Source organism: Exophiala mesophila (genome assembly GCF_000836275.1).
Source record: "Exophiala mesophila strain CBS 40295 unplaced genomic scaffold supercont1.2, whole genome shotgun sequence".
NCBI classification, from domain to species: Eukaryota; Fungi; Ascomycota; class Eurotiomycetes; order Chaetothyriales; family Herpotrichiellaceae; genus Exophiala; species Exophiala mesophila.
Window position 1 is genome coordinate 4209114 of NW_015622505.1, and position 16758 is coordinate 4225871.

Below are 16758 nucleotides of genomic sequence, written 5' to 3' on the forward strand. Positions count from 1 at the left end.
GAGTCCATTAAGCGCCTTGTGGGTAATGCGCGGTTTCAGATGCATCGACATCATTCAGAGGAGCATCCTACACGTCCAACAACAAGCCATTGGCATGACTTTCTTTTGAGACCAACGCAGTTGGTTTGAGCTTGCTGGCGCATTTCGACAAGAGAGTGTTATACTCTTGTTCCTCCGGGAAACCATGACACGTGTGAGTGGCCGGAGTGGCCCACGGCCCTCGCGCTCTGGGCAAACTGGTAGCCAGGCGGCGGCTATAGACTCTGAGCCAGAATGGGTGTCGACCCAATCTGCCTCTTGACCAATACCGCTTCTGGAATCATGGATCATCTGTGGCAACACTGGTTACAGTCGAGAGTCAAGGCGACAATGGTTCATGGCACCCACACCACACCAGGCTCAAATGTCCAGATATAGCCTGTCTCATCCTGGCCCCCTCGTTGTATTCGAGCGGCTACTGAGATGACGCTCGATGGACAGCCGCCAACATGCCGATCCGTCAATGGCTCGCTTTGGAAGCCGAGTAATGTCGTTGCCAATTTTGCCGTGGCTGACAGGGTGGGAGGGCCACCCGCACAGGCTCTTCTGAGCAAGGCTCGAGTTTCACGAGCTTTGCTATAATGGTTCGTCCAGTCACGAGAGCACGCGGCGATAGATTGCGCTCCATCTCTTGCATGGTCATGGAGGCGCCGACACCGAGGGACCGCGCGTGCACGACAAGAGTCATCGCCAGTTTTATGATGAGTATGAAATCTCCTCTGATCTTTCCGACTTTGTGTTTCAAAACTTTTTGAAATTGACGCCGCACCTGACGCCTCCAAGTTTGAGATCTCTTGCATGGTGGCATTGGGCTGGATATCAACATTCATAAGATGGTGGTCAACCTCAAATCATCCAGGCATCCAAGTTCTTCCTTTGTCCAGTCCTACGGCCCAGCAAGGGTTCATTTCAGTCATTGCTCTCATTGCTCATTTGTTGCATCTCAAATCTGCACACTCGTTGTCCAGCGTCCTTTCTTATCATAATTTCATCTGTGTTGTTGTTCGGTGGCAACCCAGTATTTTTCTTACCGGCCTGAACCTGGCGTTCAGACCTTTAAATTGCCCTCACCTTGACAGGGCATGACTCGGCGCCTTGTTCCGGATAGCATGCCCAAAAAGCAAGCCATTCCTCGTCGAGCTTCAGCACGAGTAGGGCCCTACGAAAGACGTCCATCAACAACGACCAATATGGCCACGATCATGAATCGGCCTATGCAGTCATGGCCAGCTCCCCACACCAACCATCACCTGGGATGGGATGCCTCGATGCAGTATCCCCAACAACCTATGTTGACGAATGGGTATATGGAGATGCAGCCTGTGCGCCCTCCTCCTCCAATTCAGGCGCCGGCCATGCATAACGACTCTCTCATCCGGCCAGGGACGAGTGGCCCATGGACGGCGGAGGAAGATTCTATCCTGGTGGATGAAAGAAGTCGAGGTTTGGCATGGGACGACATCCACAACCGACACTTTCCAACCAAGTCGGGCAATGCATGTCGCAAGCGACATGAGAGGTTGATGGTCAAGGCTCGGGAGTCTGACTGGGATGACACGAGAATCTCCAATCTACTCAACGTGTATCACAGTCAACGTGAGACCATCTGGGCTCCACTAGCCAAGACGTTGGGAGAGAGATGGGAAGACGTGGAAAAAGTGGTGAGTGGTCATGCATGGGATTCAAGAGGCCAAATGATGGCATTTGCTAACGATTGGTGCTTGCTTGCTTACTTAGCTGTTTCAACAAGGCCTTCGAAGCCTCCGAGCAGGACAACGTGTTCGACATAGTCGCACCCAATCTCGCACGAGCTCGAATGCAGCGGCGGTCAACGAGTTCGAGCGAGGATCTTCACATTCAGAGTACGACAACACAGACGACAGTGGGATTGGACTGGGCCCAGGAGGTCACAGTCGAAGAAGCAGCGAACTCACCACAATGGTGCCGCCGTCCAGTCTTCCTGGGGTTGACCACATCTTGGCCCACCAGCACATGACGGGCAGTTACGGGTCCGAGACACAAGGGGTGAATGGGTACGGCGGTGTAACACACCCGAACAGCCAACTGCGGGATTGGGTATAAAAGCCACGAGGCGGACGGGATAAGCCAGGAGACAAAAGTCTTCTCCGGTTTAGGGACAATAGACAAAGGGTGTGGCGATGAAGCGTTGACGAATTTGCTTTTTTGTTACTGAAAGACTTGCAATTGGAACGGGAGGGATGTATGACGACGAGTGGCATTATCATGCAAGTCTATCGAGCAGAGCGGCTCCATGACACGGCGTTTTTGGGCGAACTTGTAACATGTATGATGTATCAGATTGTACAGTATCGATCAAGATCTACGACCAAGATGTATGTAAGAAGAAACGATTCCAAAGACACGAAGCTTTGGTACCTGAGATGGTTTACTCCAATCCTGGGGATGGATGGGTGACTCGAACTCGAAAAGACAAGCGTTCCCTCGTCCTTTGGTCCGAGATTGGGGGATAGGCGACATGTGACACGATGGATGGAGATAAGGCTTGATTGATGATGCCTATTTCCTTGAGTACCTAGGTCCCAAGTCAGTCCTGCGATCGGAGCTCGTCTACTTTGAAAGCTACTCCGTAGGTACAAGTAGGTCCAGCGGTCGGAAGGGCCGAAGAGTGACGCGTGGGATCGGGTGGTCGGCTGCCCCTGGATCATAATAATAATGAGGAACGAAAGCACAGTCTTTTATCTGGGGCGACCTCGGAGCATTGCCGGTCACTTACGGTGGGAGAGTGGGTACCGGGACATTCGATACGGTGCCAGAACGAGGACGTGGACGATGTTCAAAAGAGTTATCACGAACTAAATATTTACCAAAGACTGTACCTCCACGGAGAGTTGGTATATATTTACCCCTGGAGCTGTGCCTGCCATACTGGTAGGCAGGTACCCGGCTTTAAATAATAAAAAAGGAGCTTCATGTCCTTGAGGAGGCTCTATGGCTGGACTGGGCCTCGTCGGTGTTGGTCGGGCATGTCACCTTGTGGATATCCTTGTAACCTCAGGTGAGTGGCTGCCCCGGGTAGTGGCCGGCTAAATGGTGCATCGGATTTTCCCAATACGGTGTTCCCCTCGGATAAAGATGCTTCCAGTGGGTGGATGTTATGGTGTCTGGGGGTTTGACGTTGTCAATTGCGTCCGATCTGAGGTCAAGTATCTTGTGTACACTGGGAGCATGCCTATTGTAGAAAATATTGGCGGTGGCTTCTCTCTACTCCGTACTCCGTACGCGTTCTTGCCCATCGTGCCATCTTATACCCACATTACTTCCTTCGCTCTTGCCTCAAGAGTACCGAGGCTCTTGAGCAGGCACGCGTAGTCAATGTCCCTAGCACCTTCCTTACAGTCCTTTGGCATGAATAAATACAAAGTTGGAAGGTATGTACTAGGTACCTACTGCTGTGCGTGTTTCCATTACTGCCAGAGTCATCCGTTAATTGTGGTGGCACTATAAGGAAGTCTAACTTGCTGTAACATACCCTCACCGCTGGAACCATGGCTGTGGAACAAAGTTTCTTGATCGTAAGTATTAGCGGCGCATTGATAAGTAAGATGAGACGGTGCTAATCGGTAACGAGTCAGTCACAAGCCTGGCATCTTTCTCGCCTCGGGTTCAAGGAGTCTTTCTTCCGGATGCAAGGCCAGTGGGCACGAGGCAACAGTCGGTGACATCCGCCGACATGCATACCTAAGGTTCCTTAGGATGCGATGGCAGGTATGCATATAGCCCGAGGGAGCCTTCCCCATACCCTGTTGTGCCTGTGCTCCGGCGTGGGATGGGACCTGCAATTCACCACTCGACACCCACGCTTCATCCATGCTTAGGCATAATTATCCCTGAAAGTCCCCTGCCAGACCATGTCTCCAAGCCCTCACTATAGCTGTAGCTGTCATTCTAATTCTCAATTTAATTCGAGAGCCATAAGAAATTTCATGTGTGCGGTGTGTCTCAGACATCATCTTTCAAGAACCAGAAGCAGCAGAAGCAGCAGAGCTTTCCAAGCGCGGCCGAGAAACCCTGAAGCTCCACAGGGTCACAGCTAACTTAGCTGCTAGACGATCAGATGCACCCGCACCCTGTGACTTTTTGTGGGATGCCTGGATCGTGGATGCTGGATGCTGGATGCTTACCGACGCTCCGTCGACAGTCGACGGTTTTCCTTTTCCCCAGACTGCGCTCAACTTTTTTTCCCAAGCACTTCTCCAATTCCATCTATTATCGTGTCCACCATCGTCCCTTTACAGCCCGCCTTCTTTGCTCTCCACCTCCTTTCATATCATTTTTCCTCACCTGTATCAACAGTTTGATAGACTGATAGACTTGACTTCACGTCTTTCCACCTTCGTTTTCTTTCCTTCGCGCCTGGCTCGTCTTGCCCATCTCCGCATACGCAGCGCCCGCCCTTGCCTTCTCGACCTCTCGAAGCCCCCAATCATCCTATCAACCACCCTCTCTCACCTTGTTCTTCCAACCTACATCCCTTCCTAGAGTAAACCTCCTCTATCCCATTCTCAGTCATGGCGACTGTCACAGAAGCGGTCAAGGAGTCCTTATTAGGATCTACCGCACCGGATAATCTCTCCACCGAATCACGCGCAACGTTCCTCAAGCATGCAACGCCCTCCGATGACGGTGTCTTGTACATGACCGAAGAGGACTTTATCAATGCTATTGCTCCTCCAGAAGAAGATTATGTATGCCCATCTTGTCCTTGCACATATCACATCAACCCTACTGACGTGTCAATTCCATCTAGCACAAAATCAAACGAGAACAATATGGCATCCTCTTTGGAGTCGCCGACCGCCACAAGCGAGGAAAAGTCACAATGTCCGAGTGGGCTGCTTTTGACAATCTGCTTGCCAAATCCGATGCAGAGTATGAGATTGCCTTCCGTCTCTTTGACGTCGACGGCACCGGCTCCATCAAATCAGACACCTTTCAGAAGATCTACGAACAGAACCGCGGCCAGGACAGCATCCCCTTTGACTTCAACTCAGAGTGGGCTTCTCTCTACATCGGTGGAAAGCAAAAGAGACACGAAATGACATACCCTCAGTTTGCCCAGATGATGCGAGGTTTGCAGGGTGAGCGCATCCGTCAAGCCTTCCACCTTTACGACAAGGACAAGGACGGCTACATCGACCCTGAGGATTTTGAACGCATTATTCGAGCAACCGCGGGTCACAAGTTGTCCGACCATCTCCTCGAGAATCTTCCCACCTTATGCAACATTTCCACGGGTACCAAAATCTCCTATGCCAATGTCCGCGCCTTCCAGAATGTCATCCGTGAGATGGATCTCCTCGATCTCATCATTCGCAATGCCACTGCCAAGGCTGCCGATGGCAGGATTGACCGGACTGACTTCCTCAATGAGGCCGCCAGATTGACCCGTTTCTCCCTCTACACTCCCATGGAAGCCGACATCCTCTTCCACTTTGCCGGCCTCGATTCTCCTTCGGGAAGATTGGCCCTTGACGACTTTGCAAAGGTCCTCGACGCAAGCTACCAATCCGCCGGTGCCAAACTTGGTGCCATCTCCGACGTCGCGGACCGAGCTGTCAGCAAGTCTCAACAGTTCTTCCACAGCCTTCTTGAGTCCGCCCACCATTTTGGTCTGGGCAGCGTCGCAGGTGCCTTTGGTGCCTTTATGGTCTACCCCATCGATCTGGTCAAGACCCGAATGCAGAACCAGAGAAGTGTGAGACCCGGCGAGCGACTCTACGAGAACTCAATCGATTGTGCCCGCAAGGTCATCAAGAATGAAGGCTTCCGTGGTCTGTATTCCGGTGTTCTGCCTCAGCTCGTCGGTGTGGCGCCAGAAAAGGCGATCAAGCTCACTGTAAACGACCTGGTTCGAGGCCACTTTACAGACAAGCAGACTGGCTCCATCCGCCTTTCCGCAGAGATCCTGGCTGGTGCTTCTGCCGGTGGCTGTCAAGTGGTACGTTTCCCTTCTCCTTTTTGCACCCGCCTTTGACAGCTAATTCTCTCCCCCTTCATAGGTCTTCACCAACCCCCTTGAAATCGTCAAGATTCGTCTACAAGTCCAAGGTGAATTGGCCAAGAAGGCCGACGTTCCCAAGCGTAGCGCAATGTGGATCGTTCGCAATCTTGGTATTATCGGTCTCTACAAGGGTGTCACGGCTTGTCTGCTCCGTGACGTTCCTTTCTCCGCCATCTACTTCCCCACCTACTCCCATCTGAAGAAAGACATGTTTGGCGAATCCCCAACCAAGAAGCTCGGCGTCGTCCAGCTCCTGACCGCAGGTGCCATCGCCGGCATGCCAGCCGCCTATCTCACCACCCCGTGTGACGTGGTCAAGACAAGATTGCAAGTTGAGGCTCGAAAGGGCGATGCCACATACAACGGATTGATCGATTGTGCCAAGAAGGTCTACCGTGACGAAGGCTTCAAGGCTTTTTTCAAAGGTGGACCGGCTCGTATCCTCCGGTCTTCGCCACAGTTCGGCTTCACTCTCGCCGCCTACGAGGTTCTAAGCACCCTTCTCCCCTTCCCAGGCTCTGAAGAGTCCGAGTTGCAAAAGTCTACTGCGGGCAGGATGGAACCTGGCGTGGGTCTTAGAGAGGCTAAGGCTCCTCTCCCATACCTTAGGTCAAGAAATGCCCTGAAGATTTTGTTGGATCTCGACAACAATTTCGGCAGGGTAAGACTTCCACAGGGCCTTGGTGAAGGCAGGGTGTGGAAGGGCTTGCCTGGGTTTGGCAAATCATAACTGACCGCGCTAAATTGAGTTATGCGGGATGGCATCTGTTTCATATCAGCCATCATGATCGGCGTTGAGGGGCTTCAATCTTGAGCACGGTATGATCAGGTCAGATCACGTCACAAAGCAAGATTGCAGCCGATTTTCCCGCGAAGTCCCGCGGCCTTGAGATTTTTGCATGTTGCATAGCATACGCATGAGCGGTGGAACCGGTTCAATGGTCGATGGCTTCTGCTTTTCACCTGGATGGAACAGCGGTGCACATAATGAACCCATAAGTGTGAATGCTCATTCTAAGTAGTCGTTTAGCCCATCCTCAACCCTTCACAGCATATCATTTCAAGGCATGTGAAGGGAGACACAACCAAAAATGCAAGACTGCGATGATTTGCGGATCTATCACAAAAAACGGTGATATTCTCCCATAGTCCAGATCGACATCAAAATCACGTGTGGCCTGCGTGCACTTTATCAGATCCCGTGACCTCGCGTCGTTACGCGACGCGCTGACCTCTCCTCGAGGATCTCCCCGCTTCTTGGGTTGAAAATGCATCACTGCCTGGAGAATCCCCGACAGAACTAGACACAACATAGGCAAAGGGCCCCAATCAACCACCTGGGTACTGGGCTCGATTCGTCAACTGCTATAGCTTCTCTATACAAATGCCCCTTGACCTAAAGTCACCATCGATACACAACAAGTTAATGGGATCCCGCATCCCGCACCCTCCTTCGACCAATTTCTATGACGATGACACCCAGTCCAGCAACGACTTTTCCACTCCTCCTGCCAAAAGAGCAAAGACCACTGCAGCTTCCTCATCTAATGGCACCCGTGGCTCGAAATTGGCCTCAACTGCGAAGGCATTCCCTTCCAGAAGGACAGTGAAAACCGAAATCTCGGATTCAGAGGATGACAACGACTTGAGAGACGGCGACGGCGAGCAAGAGATTGGCCATGTTCAAGCTACACAATTGGAAACGGCTCTCCCTCCAATCCAGAGCGATCAGGACGCAATTGAGGCCTACGAGGCCTACAAATCTGGTGAATATGAACAAATCGTCGAACCCACCAAAACCCCCGATGGAAGCCCAACCACAACACGATCCCGTCTAGAATCACGGTCTTGGGTCCGAGGTCGAAGTTCTCTCTACGTCGACGCATTTAACCTCGCCCTTGATACAGTCTTGGAAGACGAAGGCCATCTCTTCAATGAAGCCGAAATGGCCTTGTTCTCCGACTGGAGGCTTCTCGATTACGAAGCCCAGTACCTCTACGTGAGACTATTTCTACGCAAAACTAGTAAGTGGTTCAGAGTGAAGGATCTTCCTTACTACAGTGACGTCTCCAACATAGACGCTGCAACACTCGAGTTGCAAAGGGATCGACCTCTGCCTCTCGTCACTTCTGAAGAGGAACTCCATCCGGGCGAGGCGGAGCGACCAGAAGGTACAACGCTGGGACTGACGTATGCCTTTGCTGAGTGCTCATCAGAGCATATTACCACCTTGGATGAAGCAAGTGGACTGTTGTTGCTGGACGAATTGAAGACTCTTGCTCGGGAAGTCAAGGTACAAGGCAAGAACAAGACCGAATTATTACGAAATTTTCGGAGGACGAGTGGCAAGCAATCTGGCTTGGGATTCAAGGAGCTGAAACGCACCGAAACCGACGATTCAACCGGAAGTGTCATGTCCGAAGACGCAAGATCTGTCGACGAGGACGAGGATGAGAGCAGTGGCTCCCGCACCCCTATCACAAATCGTGATGCACATTTTACCAGGAAAATCCTCGACCGAACTGGAAGATGCATTAGGTTGGCATTGTCGCCCCTCAAACTCTTTGAACGAGTACACCTCGTCTTCTATCGAAGTACTGAATGGACCGAAAAGAGTTTGACCACTTTGATTCTGGCTAAGATTTCACGACGCACATTCCCAGACTATATCGTGAGCCGATCCGCAACAATCTTTGAATCCAGAGCTCTGCTCCTCGAGTTCGAGGCCGGACTTCGGACCCAATTCAGAGTGGACAATGTTCTCGAGTTCAACGGCACACCCAGTCCATTGACACTGCAAGAAATTCGAGATATCTTCGAAGCTGTCTACCCACGCTGGAAAGCATTGGTCAAGTCAGAGCAAGAGAAAGAAGACAGGGTGTATGAAAGTGGTGAAGGTGCTTATCTTCGACGATTCAGTCCCGCTTGGGTCTACACCCGTATTGTACACAAAGGTCTTCATCCACTTGGAAGATTCAAAGAACATCTGAGAGAACACAACGTCTTGACTGAACTACTCGACCAAAGACTCTTTCACGCCGCAAGACGAGGTGCTTGGTATCAACGTAAAGCTCTATTGGAAGAGCATTACATGCATGCATTGGTGGATGCCAACGGAAGGACAGTCGAAGCGAACAAGAAGCACTGGAAAAGGATTGCTTTGCGGACATGTGAGCAAGGTCTTCAGGACAAAGAGTGCCATCTCATCTATCACTACGACCTTCAGAAACGTATTAAGAAGTTGGAAAAACAACTCCGCCTGCCAATGCGAGAACAACATGATTTCGGACATGTGAGACTCAGCAAAGCCGTCGAGAGAACTGTTGTGGGGATCAAGATCGAAAAACAACAACACCATGACCCGCCTATGCGCAGGACGAGTTTGGGTCGCAAAGACAGTGTCGGCACCAGCACCGACAACCACAATCAGAAGACCAACTCCACAAACACCTCGGATGGCAAGATCAGCACCGAAAACGATCCTGAGAGACCAGCGTCTACCGTACCTCGACTCATTCCCCAAACCAGCACCATGGGAGCCAAAACGATCTGGCTCGACGAACAAGACACGAGTCTCCCCGTATCGGTAGAAGCCATGTGTCTATCCCACTATCGCAAGATCATGGGCTATAAAGGCTACCACTGTGAAGGCGGAATCTTACGAACTTTGTTCGGCCTACTCTTCTACGACATCCTCTTCTTCGAGCCCTACATCCCCAATGTATTCCAAACCCCATATCAAACATGTCCACTAGATCTACACACGGATTCGTTCTATAGTTCGCGGGTACATGAGATCACACGGCGCGTCAATGAGATCTCCAATGGTGATGGCCTCGAGATTGTCAGACGAGTGTGGAATCATCACTTCGAGGCCCGGACCTGTATTGTCGGAGTGAGATGGGATGAGTTTGATCGTGATGACTTGTTTGAGTTGATCGAGTGTTGGGACCCAAGTGCATTGGGTACTGTCATGCTGGTCATGGCCCAAGAATATCAGGCAAGAGGTGGAGGGGTTCCGGATTTGATGCTGTGGAAGAAATTCGACGACGGTGACGGACAAGGAAATGAGCATGGCAACGATGACGACCATGACAGCAACAATGATAGAAACGATAACGACAACGACGAGAATCATGTCGGTGACAACAAGAACAACGACCGCAACAAACACAAAGCACCTCAAGCTACAGCTACGGCCAACAACACGACAGCTGCGGATCTGCCGCAAGCAAAAGGCGAGATCCTCTTCGCCGAGGTCAAGTCAGCAAACGACCGACTTAGCGACACCCAGCGATTGTGGATTTCGGTGCTATTAGGCGCCGGTGTGAAAGTCGAATTGTGCCATGCAGTTGCAGGCTCAGTGCGCTATGAATGAGTCCTAGCCCATGTAGGGCCAATTGCAAAGAGAATGATATCACCATGGAACAAAAGTCATACTTTTGAGGCGCACCAAAGACATTCTTATGTTATCACTTGTGATAGTAATTCAACTACATGCAGCCCCCCTAACGGGTAGGTGGTTAGACTATTCTCCTAAGACCATAGATTCATCATCCAACTTGAACTGTACCACGCTTCAAACCAACTTACTGGCCTCAATATCCTTGGGCCCAGGATTGGTATCGATACCAGAATCGGAACTGGCATCCTTGGCGTCGATGACATTCCCTTCGGCTCCTAGCATTTGATGCTGAATATTGACCTTGGGGCCCTTGAACCACTTATGCGCGTCGACCACCCACCAGATCAAAACCATCAGCATGGGCCCACCCCAGACGAGACAGGTCCAGTTCATCAAAGAGGCATCGAGATTGCTTCCTGTCACGGGCGGGAGACATAGAATCGGGATCATCAGAACGGTGAAGCACGTCGCGGCACATCCAATGGGAAAATACCATTTCCCTAGATGCCACGGGCCTTGACGGAATCGGTCTCCGACGAAAAAGGTGCGGATGGTAATGGGGATGGTGAAGGCAACGAAGGCGGCAATGGCACCGATACTGAAGATGGCGTCGATGGCTGTACCGCCGAAGAGGAGTAAGTCCAGAAGAATGCCGATCACGCAGTTGAACCACACGGCATTGACGGGCGTCTTGGTCACCGGGTTGACTTGTTTCCAGAGGTTGGAGAATGGGAAACAGTCGTCTCGTGCGTATGCGAACGTGACTCGTGATGCTGCCACCATACAGCCTTGGCCCATGGAGAAGCCGCACACGATGGTCAGGGAGAGTAGGGCCAGGGCGGTTTTTTGCGGGAGGACTTCAATGAGATAAGATGCCCATGGTTGGCCGAGTTCGGAGGCCAGGACTTCGTCAATGTCGATGACAGTGTAGGCGACGACAAGCTGGAGGAACCAACCCATGATGCCGCCCACGGCTGATGTCAGGACAATTGCGCGAGGGGCGGCAATAGCTGCGTTGCTACATTCCTCGGCCAAATGGAATGGAGCATCATAGCCAGACATGGTCCAAATGACGGAGATGAACGACATGAGGAGGGCGACACCGTTGGGGAAATCGGTGCCTGGGTAAAAGTTGCCCCAGACGGTACTGCTTTTGGTGAAACGAGGTAGACCCTGGTCCTCCCGTGTGGTGGCGGCAGGGATGGTGATGATGACAATTATCAAAGCCATGATGTTGAAACTACTACCATAAGAGTTGAAGGTGGCAACCCAACGTGTGGGCATGGAGGAGATACAGCCATGGATGATCATCAGCAGGGTGGTGAGGAGGAACACTTGATAGTTCTCAGGGACATAGCTGGGATCGTTGATAGACGCAGCAGCCAGAATCATGGAAGCCAGAGCGTAGTCAACCGAGGGAGCGCCAGTGACTTGGACGAACCAATTGGACCAGCCGGTGATCCAAGCAGCAAGAGGGCCGTATCCAGGTGGTGCGAGGACGGCTGCGGCATAGTAGAGACCGCCGGAAGTAGGCATACTTGAACAAAGTTCGGCTGAGGGAGCATGGTTAGTAACTGAAGTAAGCCATGTAAGCTAGGCGGAGCGATCCAAACATACCCATACCCAAGGCCACACATTGAATGAAGCACATGGCAATCACCCATCCCCAGGTCATCCCAGGAGTGCCAGCATATCCCATACCAAACCAAAGGGTGGAGGCGAATGAAGGTAGAAGGCCCAAGACGGCGAAAGACACGCAGAAGGTGGTCCATAGGGAAAATTCACGCTTGAATTCAGGACTGGCATAGATATTAGCAAAGCTGGAGGGGATTGTGAATGTTGGCAGGAGCGTTGTCATACATATAACCTAGGGCGGCAAGAGCAGCTTCATCGGCGTCGTATTCTCGATCGTGAAGAGGAACCTCGCCTGGGGCAAGGACGGAAGTGACATGCTCCTCAGCTACCGACCTGCGGTGCACAGCAGAGACGACGCTGCTTTTGCGCTCTGCGGCCATGATGAAGGCGCAGACTTGGTCATGAAAAGGAACAAGCTAAGGTAGACGTCTGGGGTATTGTAAACGCTCGACTATAGTAAAGAAGAGTCGGGTGAGATGTGAGTGTGTGTCGCAGTGTTGGATAAAAATGTATGGCTCTCACACAGTGGGCGACAAGTCAAGTGGAGGTTGAGGTCGGTGAATGAAAGATTAGAAATCTTGTAAGATGGTCATACCGGACTGATAAATGGGATTTGGACGTGAGGTCGATCGCATGGACCGCATGACAGGATCGACTCCATGATGAAGGACCACGGTTAGCTCGACCGTAGTGTGGACACAAGGTCGAGGGACGATTTGTGAAGCGACAGGGGGGGAAGGTCGTGATGGACCGAGTCGAGTGGTCCAAGTTCTCAAGCGTTGGTTACCAGGACCAGGATCAAGATCATCACCACGCGGGATTCAATAGCATTACCTGTGCTGAAAGTCAAAATGCTAGAACGAGTTTGGAAAGTTGAAGCTGGTTATCTCACACGGGTGGAGATGGATCATTGATTTAGGTTGCGTAGTGAGGGTGGGAAACGACAGGGTAAAAGGGACCGACTAGGCGATGCGATCAACTGACAGAGGCATCGAGGAATTATGGAGGCGTTGAGGAAAGCTGTAACTGGCTGGAGTTTAGCGAAGCAAAAGATAAGAAGCGCCCCGGGGGCTTCGATCTTTTGAGAGGGGCAAGCTTGGACATACGAGACGGGGATGGGGAAGACATAATACTCCGTAGGTATTATTATTAAATATTACAGAGAAGAGAATCGCCCACACGATGCCCAGAAGGAAGAGAACCAAAGGCAATGCTTCCTACCCGCCAAGGTCGATTAGCGGGGGTCTTGGATGCACAAGATCATTACCTAAAGTTGGCCGCCGACGGGCCAGGCCCTAGACTCCAGTAGGTGGATTGGTAGGATACTGGACCACTGTAGGTATGTTATCTCCTCGACACACTCTCATTCTTGTAGCTGCACCTGAAATGCCACAAGGTCGAGATTTATTATTGGCATCCACGTTTTCTATACATTTCCTTCCGAGGTTGGGGTCGAGCCCAGGGCCAGGGCGAGCGACAGTGGTATGCGTACTCCGTAAGCATGTAGGCAAATAGTGGCCACCCTCGATGGACTCGTCCTCTTGCCAGTTGCTGATTACGACTGTAACCTAGACACGTCACTGACTCCATTCATCAACTTGCCAGTTGTTGCTAGGAACAGTCAGAGTCAGCGACATGATCCTCCGCATTGTCAGTATTCCTTCTTGAAACAACCATCAGGGGTCTCTGTGCAGCCTACTCCGTAGTCGTAGATAGAGTCCGTAGCCACAACAAACTCAAGACTGGACGGCGTGCCAACATGTCCTGATTGGCGTTGTCAGGCACCACATCAAGGTCAAATAGACTATCAGGTTGCTGCACGGCGATAACGATTCTCGTTGGCTGGATGGGAAGCCATCCACATTCAGACTTTGCTCCAGCGAATGGCTGAGGCTGATGCTGATGCTGATTCAGGGTCATGTAGTGACAGAGACAGTTTACCTTGGTAGGTACCTACTAATTGCCAACAGCGCCTACCCATCCCTCCCATACCGCATCTAGGCATCGAGAAGAGAAAGTCACACCCGGCCAAGCAAGTAGGGCGACCTGTGCAACTTCCAGCATCGCAGTAGTTAAGGGACATGCCTACTACTTAATTTCCACCTCACGATATCGAAACTCCCCTAAGCGTGCCTAGGCCAAGGCTTTCTTGGTATATCTTAGGTGCCTACCTACTTCCTTAGCAGCACGAATCTTCCCGCCAAAAGCAAATTCCGGACAAGTCCACCACGGGCACCAAGGTATCTCCCGCCCCCGCATAGGCTTCTGATTTAGGTAAAAGAGCAACAGTCTGGCATTATAATCTTTATGCAAGACGTCCTCGCAGACAACTTCCTTCATCTTGTCGAGTCTTGTCGAGTTTCATTACATCTTCTATCCGTTCATTATTCTTTCTGCCCTTGTCATATACAGGGTTTCTAGTCTATCCGACCATGTGCATGACTGCCTCCCCTGCAACGGATCAACCATGTCCTGCCTGACGTCCCATGACGTGGCGCCTTCCACAAGTTGACAACCACTCTCCAAATCATCGCTCTTGGACACCAATTCCTGAACCATCTTCCAATGCATCCTCGACCCCTTTGATTTCTCTGCAGATCGTTCGTGCACTCTCGGGCATCGTCTGGCATAGGATATGCCTAACTTCCTTTCCAACCTGCTCCATTGCATCGATCGCCCATAGCACGTCAAGGTGTTCGTATTCCTCTATGATCTTGGAATGAACCAGCTTGACATGAGGTTCCCGTCCTCTCTCAAACCGTCGCAGCAGACGTCGTCCATCGACCAATTCGTCCCGTCCCCCGACCCAGAGTGCGAAAGGAGGCACGTGCTCATCATACCAAGCCCTTTGTCCTCTTTCGGAGTCGTGAGACATGGCATCCTCACGCTTCTCCTCTTCTGCCTCGTCCTCGACTTCCTCCTTCTGCCATTCCTCTCGTGTCGCCAGAATACACCGGTGTTTGGCAAAACACTCCCGTCCCAACCACCACCGCATGCTCTCCGAACTCACATACACAGGCGAAAACTGGAAAAGACGATTTCGCAGTCCCAAATCCCACCGATCGTCTGTCCAATTGAATAAGAACGAAAAGACCCGATATCCCATTGCCCCGTATATCTTTCCTGGTAACGTTCGATGCATCGTCATCATGAGCGGGATGAAGCTGTGTATTCCAAAAAAGATTCGGAACATGGCTGGTGAGATGACACGCATAAACTTGAAGTACATCTTTCCAATAAGGGGTCCTGCGTAGACGGCAGGGGCAAGCGCACAAAACACGCTGATCTTGTCCCCCAGGTCCGGCCGCTGCTCTTTGGCCAGTGCGACAAAGGTCTCAGTCGTACCCTGGCTGTGACACACCAATCCCAGTTTCTCGAACCCAGTTTCGCGTAAGACGCGTGAGATCAGAGCAGGCAAATCCATCACCCCCATTTGCCGAATGTTCCACGCCCACATCCGTGGGTCGTGATATTTGAGGAGGCTATGCTCTGGTGTAAACCCACATCGGTTGTTTCCCAACCAAACATCATAGCCAGACTTGCAAAGGAAAAACGCCAGGCTCTCATCGTCATTTGCACAGTAAGCACCGGCGCTTTGTAGAAGACCGTGAATCAGAAGGACCGGGTATCTTCTTGATCCGTCACGATATTGCTGTTGGACATTATGGTATACATGGTCATTTTCGTCAGTGAAGATCTGGGGTGAAGTCGCCCGACGTCGCTGCCCCGGAGCTGGTGTGTACTCCTTCGGATTGTACACGTGCCAAAGTGAAATAATGAAGCCATCCTCGGTCTGAACCTTGAACTCCTCCATGTCAAGGCCCACTCTCCGTGCATAGTATTGCACATCGCACACCAGCTTATCAGGCCCACCCTCAAGGGGCTCATACTCATCCACTGATGACGACGCTCTCGGCCTCTTGCGATTCGGTCTATCCGCATCTTCTCTTTGTGTGCTCTCTCTCCATTCAGCATCTTGTTCTTCCCTAATCTTGGCTCGCCGTTGCTCTTCCTCGTAATGGGGCCGTCTAGAGTCAGGGTCACGAAACGTCATCCACCACCAGATGTACTGCAGCAGGCTAGTGATGGATGTGAAGATGGATCCAAGGACAATTACGGCCAAGAATCCGGTCGAGAGGAAGAAGGAGGTAACTCGGAAAAAATAGCATTGGAGGTTTCGAAGTAGAGAAGGAGGCCCGTACAAGGGTAGTGGGGGAAATAGTGGATGAGTGTGAGCCGGCGGAAGAGCCTCGTCTAGACGATTCGATTGACTCTCCTTATCAGCCTCGAGAATGTCGTCGCCGTTGACTTCAGAGGTGGGTGTTTCGGGGCGCTGGAATCGACTCAGCCCATGAGGTGGTGTGTGGTCTCGACTCGGTCGCCCTTCGCTCTTATCCTTGAGTATGTTGATGCGATGCGCTTCCTGCACAGGCACCGCAGGCAATCTGTTTCCATCGATAGTCTCAATCACTGGGTCCAACGGTGTTATGAATTTGGCGGCCACTGCGACTCCATGAAGATCATTGTCGTCTGCTAGATTAGGCGCGTCGAGAGACAGCTTCTCCACTTGGTCGGCATACTCAACACATGCATGTGCACGCGCGCGCAATTGCGTCTGCGACATGGATTGGAAACA

General features: G+C 51.6%; 5 protein-coding genes across 5 annotated transcripts; 3 read left to right on the forward strand and 2 right to left on the reverse strand.

Annotated features, from left to right (window-relative positions):
- Window positions 1-725: 725 nt before the first annotated feature.
- Window positions 726-2409, forward strand: PV10_03285 (uncharacterized protein). The gene is made up of 2 exons (XM_016367716.1): window positions 726-1700; window positions 1777-2409. Exons 1-2 carry the CDS (start codon window positions 1122-1124, stop codon window positions 2119-2121), a joined length of 924 nt encoding a protein of 307 aa, XP_016227234.1. The 5' UTR covers window positions 726-1121; the 3' UTR covers window positions 2122-2409.
- Window positions 2410-4261: 1852 nt separating this feature from the next.
- PV10_03286 (uncharacterized protein) lies at window positions 4262-7197 on the forward strand. The gene is made up of 3 exons (XM_016367717.1): window positions 4262-4766; window positions 4829-6019; window positions 6081-7197. Exons 1-3 carry the CDS (start codon window positions 4590-4592, stop codon window positions 6810-6812), a joined length of 2100 nt encoding a protein of 699 aa, XP_016227235.1. The 5' UTR covers window positions 4262-4589; the 3' UTR covers window positions 6813-7197.
- Window positions 7198-7466: 269 nt separating this feature from the next.
- PV10_03287 (uncharacterized protein) lies at window positions 7467-10460 on the forward strand (the record flags this gene model as incomplete). The annotated part of the gene is made up of 1 exon (XM_016367718.1): window positions 7467-10460. The coding sequence occupies one exon, from the start codon at window positions 7467-7469 to the stop codon at window positions 10458-10460; it is 2994 nt and encodes a 997-aa protein (XP_016227236.1).
- An 83-nt stretch (window positions 10461-10543) lies between these two features.
- On the reverse strand, window positions 10544-13125 carry PV10_03288 (uncharacterized protein). Its single transcript, XM_016367719.1, has 3 exons — window positions 12348-13125; window positions 12105-12286; window positions 10544-12040 (listed from the first exon to the last, which is right to left on the reverse strand). Exons 1-3 carry the CDS (start codon window positions 12500-12502, stop codon window positions 10662-10664), a joined length of 1716 nt encoding a protein of 571 aa, XP_016227237.1. The 5' UTR covers window positions 12503-13125; the 3' UTR covers window positions 10544-10661.
- Window positions 13126-14649: 1524 nt separating this feature from the next.
- PV10_03289 (uncharacterized protein) lies at window positions 14650-16746 on the reverse strand (the record flags this gene model as incomplete). The annotated part of the gene is made up of 1 exon (XM_016367720.1): window positions 14650-16746. The coding sequence occupies one exon, from the start codon at window positions 16744-16746 to the stop codon at window positions 14650-14652; it is 2097 nt and encodes a 698-aa protein (XP_016227238.1).
- Window positions 16747-16758: the final 12 nt, after the last annotated feature.

Coding starts and splice junctions, on each gene's coding strand:
- PV10_03286 (XM_016367717.1), top strand. CDS start 4,590: ATGGCGACTGTCACAGAAGCGGTCAAGGAGTCCTTATTAGGATCTACC. Junction 4,767..4,828: donor CTCCTCCAGAAGAAGATTAT/GTATGCCCATCT, acceptor AATTCCATCTAG/CACAAAATCAAACGAGAACA. Junction 6,020..6,080: donor CTGCCGGTGGCTGTCAAGTG/GTACGTTTCCCT, acceptor CCCCCTTCATAG/GTCTTCACCAACCCCCTTGA.
- PV10_03285 (XM_016367716.1), top strand. CDS start 1,122: ATGACTCGGCGCCTTGTTCCGGATAGCATGCCCAAAAAGCAAGCCATT. Junction 1,701..1,776: donor GGGAAGACGTGGAAAAAGTG/GTGAGTGGTCAT, acceptor TTGCTTACTTAG/CTGTTTCAACAAGGCCTTCG.
- PV10_03288 (XM_016367719.1), bottom strand. CDS start 12,502: ATGGCCGCAGAGCGCAAAAGCAGCGTCGTCTCTGCTGTGCACCGCAGG. Junction 12,287..12,347: donor CTTGCCGCCCTAGGTTATAT/GTATGACAACGC, acceptor TATCTATGCCAG/TCCTGAATTCAAGCGTGAAT. Junction 12,041..12,104: donor ATGTGTGGCCTTGGGTATGG/GTATGTTTGGAT, acceptor ATGCTCCCTCAG/CCGAACTTTGTTCAAGTATG.